This window comes from Pteropus vampyrus, unplaced genomic scaffold (assembly GCF_000151845.1).
Source record: "Pteropus vampyrus isolate Shadow unplaced genomic scaffold, Pvam_2.0 Scaffold350, whole genome shotgun sequence".
In the NCBI taxonomy this organism is placed as follows: Eukaryota; Metazoa; Chordata; class Mammalia; order Chiroptera; family Pteropodidae; genus Pteropus; species Pteropus vampyrus.
Genome location: NW_011889131.1, coordinates 741,458 through 752,389, shown reverse-complemented (window position 1 = coordinate 752,389; position 10,932 = coordinate 741,458). Strand labels below are relative to the sequence as shown.

Genomic DNA, 10,932 nt, shown 5'->3' with positions numbered 1-10,932 from the left:
GGCCCCGGTAACCACTGTTCTTTTTGTCTCTATAATTTTGAAGACTCTAGGTATCTTGAATAATTGAAACCCTACAATATTTGTCCTTTACTTACTGGCTTATTTCATGTAACATCTTGCCTTTGAGATTCGTCCACATTATAGCATGTGTCAGAATTTCCTTCCTTCCTAAGGCTAGATAATATTCCATTGAATGTGTAGAGCACATTCTGTTTATCCATTCCTCCATAGATGGACCCTTAGTTTTTGAATGTTTCTGTCTGTTCTTCCGCACGGGGAGCTAAAACCTAACTTATTTTGACCTATACCTATCTGCCCAGCTCTGCCTTTGGGATCTGCAACCACAGACTGACCCCCTTCCAACAGGAATCCCTGGATTTGAAGAGAGGCCCTGAAGTCCCCACCACCAACTCCTCAAAGGCTAAGCAGTCTCTCTGACTATTTCATAATTTCCAGACCCTTTGCCATTGAGGTTTAGGTTTTCAGACCTACTTCAATTTACCGATTTCCTTTTAAATAAAAATTATGCTAAACCGAGCTGACCTGTACTCTACTCTGGGACTATAACCTCTCTTATCTCGACCCTTTGCTTACACAGCCTAAGAACATGTTGCCTTTTTTTATTTTTGGCAGCCATATTTCATCGATTCATTTATTGGACGAGTTTTATTGGGTGTGTCGTAAAAATGAGGCAATTCAGTGTAGTAGCTTAGAGCTTGAACTCTGGAGCCAGACTCCCTAGGTCAGATTCCAGGATCCATCACCCACCATGTGCCACTGGGGACGCTTCCTAAATTTACAGAGCCTCACTTTCCTTATCTATAAAATAGGAATAACAGAGTTAACCTCATTGGGTCGTTGTGAGGATGAAATGAATTAATGCACATAGGACAATAGGAGACTGCCGAGTGCTCAACAGACGTGCTCTCTCTCTGTGCAGGACACTGCGCCAGGTGCTGGGGGCACAGCAGTCAGCCAGAAAGACCAGCTCTGGGCTCGTTGTGGTTTACAGTCTAGTGAAATGGTTGGACAAGTAAACCATCACATGACGACCAGAATTTATTCATGGGCAAACGTATAATTAAAAGATTTTTTAAAAGTAGGAATAAATCCCAGTCACTCCACAGTGTATTCAGTCTTATGATGAGAGAATTGCAGGGTGATATGGGAGCACGAAAGTGGGGCACCTAATTTTCCTGCACTTATTCACTTATTCGTTTATTAAAATTGAATATTTATTAGGTTCCTACCATGCATTAGTTACCGTTGTAGATTCTGGGAAGTAGCAGTGGAACAAGACAAAAAATCCCTTACTTGAGAAGCTTAGGTTTTCTTGGAGGGGACAAACAAAAGCACAATAAATAAAACTATAGATAATAAAAATTACATTATACGTTAATAAATAATAAATAAAGCTATGTTTACCATCTACTGGGTGACAGAACCGGCACTGTTTTAGACAGATCGTATGCTCTATGTGAATGACAACGAGGACCTCAGGATGACTTCAGCGCTTCCGGCTTGAGCAACAGGAAGCCAATGTGTGAGACCAAGATGACTTCCCAGAGGCAGTGACATTTACCTGGGGACTGGAAGGACAAGTAGCGGCTATGGAAGTGAGGAGAGCCAGGGAAAACATTCCGGGACCTGGAGCTTATACCAACCTTAGGGACAACTACTGTGTCACGTGAAGTCTTACCAGTTCAGGAGTGCTCTAGCCTGTCTAGCATATCCATTACATTCGGGATTTAAGGATAAAATTTTATGCTTTTAGAGATTTTAAAAACAACCTTGACTTTTAGCGTTCCAAGAAGCTACTCCTCCTAGTATTGTGTCTTCTGAGAGGTTGATAAGTCTGCATTCTGTGGCTTTTTCCAGTAGTTGAAAAAAAAAATTGTTGAATTGAACCTGGTCAAGGACAGAGTCCTGTGTCACACCTCCCTTCCTGCTGATATTGGCCCCGCTAATCAACCCTCTTGGGGGTACAGCTACGAATCAAGCCAACTGTAAGGTGATCTTACACAACCTGCATTTCTCCATTTACTCCTTAAAAACAACCCTAAGGATCAAATAAGATAAGATATGTGAAAGTGCTCGAAAGTCCTCCAGAGTCACACGGTTGTCATTATTTACTATGACTTTGCCACCAACTTCTGGGAACGGAGAGACACAGGGACTAAGTGAGCACCCTGCTGTCACAGAACAGATGAAACTGAGGCCCACACTGGAGAGACATTCCATGCAATAGGATGCCAGGGACACAGAAAACAAACGGGAAACCCAAATGCAACATCACAACGGTGGGTGTTCCAAATCTCAAAGGAGCTGCCTTCTGACAAAGCAGCTTTTGGAAGGAGCAGACATATAGTTATTGAATCCTGGTCTGTCTCCAAAGCACATGCTTTTTGTTTTTATGCTACGTCACCTCCATTCTCCTAAAGAGCTCCTTCCTCTTCTGTGCTCAGTGGTCTGTCTATTCGAGACATCGGAAATATAGCAACTATGCTATCTGGAGGATCCTGATCAACAAACTCTTATTAATGATGAATAGAGCTCGGTGTAAAACTCACCTGTGCTAATGTGCTGTGTCAGGCAAACCTGGTAAGGTGGAGAATTGATGACTGTTGATTTTTACAGAGCAGGCATCTGAGATATGACTAATGACAGCGATAAAGGAGTCCTATCCACCTTCCAGTTTATTTCAAAGGTGAGTAGAGGAAAGATACTGAATGAAAGCCCTGGTTTTTTTTTTTTTTTTTTAATCCCAGCGCTGCCACTAACCACTTTTGTGTCCTTGGACAAGTTACTTTACCTCTTGGACCTCTTTGGTCACCTGTGACATGGGACTTACAGACTAGATCATAATCTAGGTCTCTTCTAGTTCCCAGACTTTGCATCTCCATGTTCCTAAGAAAAGTCAAACTCTAATTCACTGTTTGTGACATGTACTTTGCAAGAGAAGAAAATGTCTCTTTTTTCCTCTCTTCTCCAAGCACTGTGTTCAGAGTCTTGGCATCGAATGTGTAACATGTTTTCATTTCCTGGAGATCATGAATATCTGCAACTATATAATGTAATATTATATTATAATATAAAAATGCTATGACATAAGAATATGGAGCGCTTTCGAAGGAAACCCTTACTCTTTTAATAAATATTTATTGTTTATTCGATTGACATCCTTAGAGTGTAATGGGATAGTAAAGACGTGGCCAATGTGAAGTGGAAGGTAGTGAAGGCCACAGAGGAGGTGTGAAAGAGTGACAGGGTTCGGCTCCTGTCTTGCGGGTCAGAGAAGGCTTCATGGAAGGGGAGCCAAATGAACTGAAAAATGAGTACCATTTCAACAGGTGGAGACACGGAGAGCCCTTCCTTAGAAGACGATGTAAAGAGAGGACGGAGCCACAGGTGTTGGGAGACAGTCTGGGGATGGAAAGTAAAGGCTGGCTCTAAGTTGGGTGACCATATGTCTTAGTTTTCCCAGAACAGTCTCAGTTTATACCTTCTCTCCTGGTGTAACTACTAACAGTGCCTCTTTTCACTCTCAACAAGCGTCCCAGTTTGGATGACAAATTGTATAGTCACCCTGGCTATAAGTGATGCTCTTTCAGAGGCCGAATCTACACATAGCTCATGGGATCTGAAAGGTAGGAAGAGGAGGTGGGAATGATTCTAAGCTCGCCAGCTGGTTACCTGGTCAAACAGAGGTAAAAGACATTAGAAAGAGTTACCAATTAGGAGGAATGATTTTGAATTCTGTTTTAGATCAGAAAGATAGAGCTGGAGGAGTGCTGGGGCCCCAGTGGGAGACACAGTAATTGCTAATTTCTGGATAGGGTGTTAAGATATCTGTGTGGGTAGGCAGATGTCAGGGCTAAAGTAATTACTATGAAAAAGTAGGAGTTTGGGGAAAGCCTGGGTCTCTTCCCTCTATACCCATAACTCTTTTCTGTCCTCTTTCATCCTAATACCCCCAAATTATGTATACTTCGCTATGAGAATTTATTCTACTTTTTTCCCCCTATATTTTATTCACTGTTTGTTAAGTATCAATGACCATGATCAACAGACGAGGAAGTATGCTAACCAAATAGGCCAGAGCCACACAGCTATCTGTTGGGTCTCGTCAGTAAAAGTGCCCTTATTTGCCCCGGGGCCCTGGAGTGAGGCTAGCTTTTCACCTCCATTTCTTGTTTATCCTGGGGAGACTCATGCCTACGTATGAATCACAGATATGCTTTTAGGAAACACAGTGTTGTCCTTGGTGGAAGTAAATGGTGGAAGCAGGGCTTGAAGGGCCCATGACTCCAAAGTCAAGTGCTCTTCACTCTACACCCTCTGTAGCTTCCCCTTTCTAAGTGGAGCTTGGCTCCCAGTTGGGCTAGGGTAGTGTGATGACATCTTCAGAACTTCAACGTTCAGGAACTTTTCGTAAGACTCTGGTGGAACCAACAAGTTATTCTGAGTCTCTTGGCCCATCCCACAGGACAGGATCACTGCTCTGCTCCTGGGTCTCCATGATGCTTCCTCCTGGTTGGCAGTGTGGCCAAAGCACTGGGTTATTGTGTCTGGGATGTCATCCCTCTCCAAGCAGCCTTTCTGAAGAGGCCTAGAACCAGGGCTGGCTGTTATATTCTGACCTGCAGGAATGGTTGCTGGCTACTATACACAATATTGTTGAAACAGGCAAGGAGCTGACCCCAGGCTGGGCTTCCAGGGATAACTCTCAGATCCACACTGCCAAACTGGTTTTCCAAGGGAACCTACGTGAGAAGGCCAAGTTACTGAAGCTATGGGGCAGGGATCAGGAGGCTGCTACCATCGCTGCTGCCACCCCATTGCCACAATCGCCTCACAACACCCATGAACATGGTGACCAGACACTACGGTGCTGTTGGAGTAGGGAAGCCACTACCCATCCCGACTTCGCCTAACCCAAGTAAACGTCTGTGACTTTGCTAGGCAGGAGAAAACATCAAAGCAGGAAGGTAGTCTCTCTCTCTCTCTTCCACCTCCCAGATCTTCCTAGTTCATCTAACTGGCAGAATCTAACTTACTCTAGACTCCTAGCTGCAAGGGAGTCTGAGAAATGTAGTTTAAAATTTTCTGGCCACTGCAGTGGAGGAGTTTAAGATGGATGCTGAGTGCCACACCACTATATCTACCATATATGGTGAGAAAAAATATTGCTTATGATAAATATTCCAAAGATTTTCTAAATGATTCTGGATTAACATTTGTTTACTCAAATTTAAAAAATCTTATGTCTCTGAAGATGATGGGCATGTTCACATTTGCTAAGAGTCCTCTTAACCATCCCAAGGGTGACTTCTCTTCACCAACATCATCATGGCAAAGTTCAGAGGGTTTCTCATCCATTGGGAGAGTAGATCCTAAAAAGAATAATACATTTGCATGCTTTTCATTTTTTAAATTATAGAAATAATACAAGTATTATTTAAGTTTGAAAAATACAATAAAAAGTTACCTATAATCCTATGTCACTCTCACAATAACCACTTCACTCTTTTCATGTGCATATTTACATTTTTGTAAATTTAATGTTTATAGAATCTTGTTTTGTTTTTCAATCTAACAGGCATCATAATCATTTCTCATGTTGCATGATATTACCACAATGTTTAATGGCCCCATAACATTTTACTAATATATGTGTCATAATTTACTTAAGCCATTCCTCTCTAGTTGAACATTTAGATTGTTTCCAACTATTTATTACTATAAATAATGCTTTGAAGAAGAACTTCATGCATATGCAGACTTTTGTGTCACATTCTCAGAAGTGGGACAATGGGTTAATGTGTATTGGTTAAAGGGTATCGATTTTAAATGAATATCAACAGAGTTTCATACATGTTTCTTAAAAATCACGTTTGGCAAAAGCAGAGAAATTCTTCTCTAGCAAACACTAAACACAGAGCTTGTTTCTGCCTATCTCACCCTCAGCACTCATTGGCACTATTGGCAGCAACCAAAGATAGGGCAACGGTGCCATTGGACTTAAAGCCCCTATTAACAATGCTCACATCACTCCTATCACAAATCCCTGAGAGCTGCCTGGGATGCTGTGACCTGAACCCTGGAACCAAGGAAAGTGCAAAGAGCAGGCGCAGCACCTTCGGGGGCTCCTCTCTTTCATATCTCCAAGGCCAGCTTTCCTGGCCAGAAGCCTTCACTGGATGAGGTGTCTGGTGCTGTAGAGGTTGATCAGCTAGAGCCAAGTCTTCAGCCTTGGAACATATACATTCAGACATGCGAATGCCACGCTTTCATGGAGACTTCCATAAATAGGTCACTCCTCTACTTTTTGATTCTTTCCCCTTCCCCCAGATGGAGAAAAACAGTATCATTTAGGTTAAAATAAAGCAGCCTGGGTTGTACTTTATTTAAGCCAGTTAGAGATGAGTTTAAGAACTAAGACAGTCTTAAAAGACAAGCAGTTGCAAGGATGCAAGATGTTACTCTCAGCCACTTTACAGCCCTACTGTGGGACCAGATTTAAAGACCTTCCAGGCATATCAGCCCCAAGTAAAACGTGTTGGAGGTGCCTCTTTAGAGCTCCGTCCTGATTACTACTTATTATCTTGGTGAGGAGTTTAGTCTCTTTGTGAGGCAGGGTGAATTTAGTCTCTTTGTGAGAATAAGAGGAGGAACGAATTTAGCTATTATGTGTTCGCGGTGAGAGGAAAAATTTCTTATAAATGGGTGTTCTCCCCGACAAAGCAGCCTAGCAGAGGACCTTGAGTTTTAACTGTTCCCTCACAGTACATGATCTCGTGTTGCACAAATGGAGGTGCACCACTGCTATCTCGCAGCATGTCCTCAATTCTACAACTCCACTCCATCCCCACGTGCGCCCCACACCCACCCAAATCCAGCCACCGTAACTGCTCCATAAATGACATTGGCGGTAACTGCCCCCACCTCCAGGCCTTAGGAATGCCAAAACTTGCTGAGCAATACAGTTTGCAAAAGCCTGGGCTGGGCCGGGGGGGCCAGGAGGTGGGGGAAGGAAGGCGGGGGGGGGGGCGATTTCGCCTGCGCCGCTGTTCCTGCTCCATCCCTAAGCATTTCCTCGGGGCGGCCCAGCTGACCGTTCCTAGGGACCACCCCCATTGACTGCCCCAAGGGAGGCACCACCACCCTGAGGCGGTACAACTTCCCGGGACACCCCAACGTCTCCTCTCGCCCCCGTCCGGTTGCTTGGAAATTTGCACTGGGCAGTGACGTCACACAGGGAGGCGGGTCCCCGCTGGCCCGCTCACCAATGGCGCGGCCGCGGACGGCCTCTTCTTTTCCAGCGATTGGTGTCTCGGGCCCCTCCGCTCCACCCCAGCCCGCCATGGCGTCAGGCTCCGCTGCACCAGGGAGGTGGTTCCCACTTTAAGAAGTGAAGTTTTTCGTCCCCTCCCCCTCCCTGCCCACCTCCTGCAGCCTCCCGCGCCCCGCGGAGCTGGCGGATGGAGCTGCGCTGCGGCGGCGTGGGGAGCCAGGCTGTGAGGCGCAGGATGGATGGGGACAGCCGAGATGGCGGCGGCGGCTGCAAGGACGCCGGGTCGGAGGACTATGAGAACCTGCCGACCAGCGCCTCCTTATCCACCCACATGACAGCCGGAGCGATGGCCGGGATCCTGGAGCACTCGGTCATGTACCCGGTAGACTCAGTGAAGGTGAGGCGCGAGGAGACTTTAGGGACGGAGCGAGCAGAGAGGAGAGCGCGCGTGCATGCGTTTGCATCCCGCGCAAGAGCAGTCTGAGGCAGCGCCCCGAAACCACGCTCTCCCCGGGCCGCGGCGCCCAGAGTCTATCCCGGAGCTGGCGCGCGCAGCCGGGGCGCTGGGGAGCGCGCTGCGCAGCTCCTTCCGCCCCCGGGGCCGCCCCTCCCGAGCCCACGAGGGTGCCCAACCGGCGCCCCGCACGGCCGCTCCCGCCGCGCTGCCGGCCCCTGCTGCTGGCGGCGCTGCGGCGGGGGATAAGTGGCGAGCGCCGCTGGCTTTGGTGGCGGGGGCGGGGTTCCCAAGGTAGGCTATCTGAGCAGCTTTGCACACTTACTACGCCTGCCCACGCGAGCCGAGTGATTTGGAGTCCTGGCTCGTCGCTGCTCGGGCTGGCGCGCCCGCTGTACACGGCGCGGCGAGAGGCGTCCGCGCGCGGGTGCCGGGTGGCTCTGGCTGCCCACACGTGCGCCGTTTCCGAGCGAGCTCGCCGCAGGGGAGCGCTAACCACGCTCGCTCTGAGAAACGTGGCCCCGGCCGGGCCGACCCAGGCGTGTGGCTTCTGCTCCCTGGGTGTTTTGGGGAGTGGCAGGGTTTCTTCTCTTGGCAGCTCTCTTGGGGGTGCTGATTCAGCGGCGCCCTGTGCGATCCCCTTTTCTTAGGATCCCTGCGCCTCTTTCCCTGGAGTTCGGGTAGCGGAGCAGCAGAGAGGCAGTGAGACCTACCGTGACGTTTGCTCTCTCTTTTTTCGTTGCAGGGAGGTGGGCAGGCAAGGAGAGCGTTGTGCTATCCAGCCCTTGCCGTGGGTTGTGTAATAGGCACTCAGTTCACCGGACACTTCCCCAGGTAGTTTAAATGCGTTTCTGCGAGGAGGCAGCTTCAGCCAGGCAGAATTTGTTCCACAGAGAGCTGCCCCCTGTCAGCCTGTTCAGGACCCCCAGTGGCCAGGGGATTCTGTAGTGCAGGGAAGTAATAGTAGAATTGACACATTGCATTTGCGTAGACGTAACTCATCTAATTCATACTGCAGCCCTGGGGATTAACAGGTGAAGAAGTCGAGGCACAGAAAGGGGAACTGCTTAACCTGCTCAGGCTCATACTCCACCGTATCCTCTAACTCCAGCCTCACTGTGCTTTGGAAAATTAGGGGCCTCTCTTGAAAGGCAGAGAGCTCCCTGCCCTTTCCCCACACCCCCGCCCCCCCAAACTGGCAGCTCTATCTTATTGCTGATACTGGCCACACACCAGCTCTGCGAAGGCCAGAACGTCTAACTCAGAGGGTTTCCCTGCCCTGGGCAAGCTCTCTTGGAGTTGGCAGTCAGTGACCCGGAGAGGCATGCGTCCAGCGAAAGAAGGCTTGGGTATTCTCAGTAAGGTGAGGCCCAGAGTCTGCCAGTGGGCCTGAGCCATCACGCATTCTGTCCCTCCAGAGTCCCCATGGAGAATTAGAGGAATGATCCTTGCCTGCTAAGGTTATGGAAGGGATGGAGGAGATCTTGTCTCTTAGAGTTTCAAAGCTCCTCCAGGAAAGACCCTGGACAGATACCAGGTGGCATTTGTCTAGGAAAGAATCCCTCACATGTAATAAAATTCCTCATATTTGAAGCTGTCGTCTCAAGAGCCTTGGACAGAGTGTGGGGAAAGTTATGGGCAGGGAGATGTTATTTGAGCAGCCACCAGCCCCACTGGGTCGTGGAGATGAATGTTCCATCAAGGAACTAACTATAGCACTTCTGAGGCCCTTGGTCTCTACTATGAGTTTGGTTCAGAGCATCATTTTAGCTTATCTTTAGGATTAGAAAAAAATTAGTTATGCCTTTTGAGTTTCTTTAACACTCTGAAGAGACGTTCATCTCACGTGTTTAAAGTGTGTGATCTGTGTTTAGTTTCTTCCCTGCTCCTTAGACGATGCTACGTTTCGATACAGACATTACTGTGTACTTAGTATTACTTTCTGTGGCAATGGCAGGTTAGCAATGGTTTGTGTGGTTGAAGGAGCTGGCCTGGCTGTCACCTTATAGGGCTTGACTGTAAAATGAAGTCTTGAATTAGCTAATGAGTAAGGTTTTCTGGGTCCTGGGATTCTAACTCTGACCCCAAATAATGACCCGCAAGGGTTCTTCCATTTTTAAGCCTGAAGATTTTTTTTAAAGCACCTCTCTTTTTTTTTTTGCTAGAACATTTTTGGGAGGGGTAGCAAGGCTTATTCTTGTACATTTTTTTCAGCTGAGAGAAAAGGTGCAGAGAGAGTTAAGTGTGTGAGCTCCTTTGCAGGACCCCAGTGAGACCGCAGCGGAGTGCCAAAGTCTGCCAAGGTCAGCACGGTCTCCTGGGCCCAGTGTGAGATATCAGGGATGCATCCATGCTTCAGTCATGGCATTGCTTCACTTGAAGAAACCTTGACTGTGTTCTTAGATATTTCGGTTGATGGAGACTGAGTGCGTCAGGAGCCCTGGGTGGGGTTTCAAGCCCTGGCCCTCACTTGCTTAGGCAGTGTTCTGTGCCTTTGTTTTGACACTCGTAAATAAAGTGGGGGCTGTGGACCAGTTCTATGTTTCTTCCCATTTTTAACCTGTTCCCCTTTCTGTGAACACAGAACACCCATTGCCCGCTTTTATGTTGGTTGAAATTTCAGGTAATTATGTCAGCTGAAGCCACATCAATGTAAATTGTATCTTGGAAGAAAAAGTTTTATAAGGCACACATTTATGAAGTTAAAGGAGAGTGTTGGGTGGGCCTGGTTTTTCCAGTTTTTCTATCCTCGATGAGTGTGGACCAGAGCTAAAGCTTCTTGGTTTTGTGGCCATAACTGTAGAAAGCCAGCGTCGCTAATGCTTAAAATTGTAATATTAAATACGCTTTCCCATGACGTCCCATCCCACCCCCGGCCAATGTCACTTTCATGACCTGTGTTTTTCAAACTGTAGGTTGTCACCCATCAGTGGGATCAACATTTTAAAAAAGACAAATTGGTGTGAGTGCAGAATACGAATGTGCGTGGCATGCAGTAGGAGCAGTCTTGCTCCAGGAAATTCTGTTTGGGTTTTGTGTGTATGTGCATGTCCCTGAGTGGCTCTTGTAAAGTGCACTTCCGAATGGGGATTACAGCCGAAAAAGTAAGAAAAACACTGACCCTGATGATCATTAATATGATCTCTTGAGCGCCAGCTGTCAACGGCCTGTGATTACTAAATAG

The 10,932-nt window shown here is 47.3% G+C and overlaps 1 protein-coding gene across 2 annotated transcripts in view; it reads left to right on the top strand.

Annotated features, from left to right (window-relative positions):
* Positions 1 to 7,273: 7,273 nt before the first annotated feature.
* The window catches only part of SLC25A37 (solute carrier family 25 member 37), a 38,823-nt gene continuing 35,164 nt past the window's right edge, over positions 7,274 to 10,932 (top strand). The window contains exon 1 of one of the 2 annotated variants that reach the window (XM_023522602.1): positions 7,274 to 7,691. Coding sequence is in view for 1 of the 2 variants with exons in the window: in XM_011378978.2 (XP_011377280.1) it covers positions 7,482 to 7,691 (210 nt within the window). In the remaining variant the exon portion in view is untranslated. The remainder of the gene's footprint in view (positions 7,692 to 10,932) is intronic. The other variant, XM_011378978.2, reaches the window with a different exon arrangement.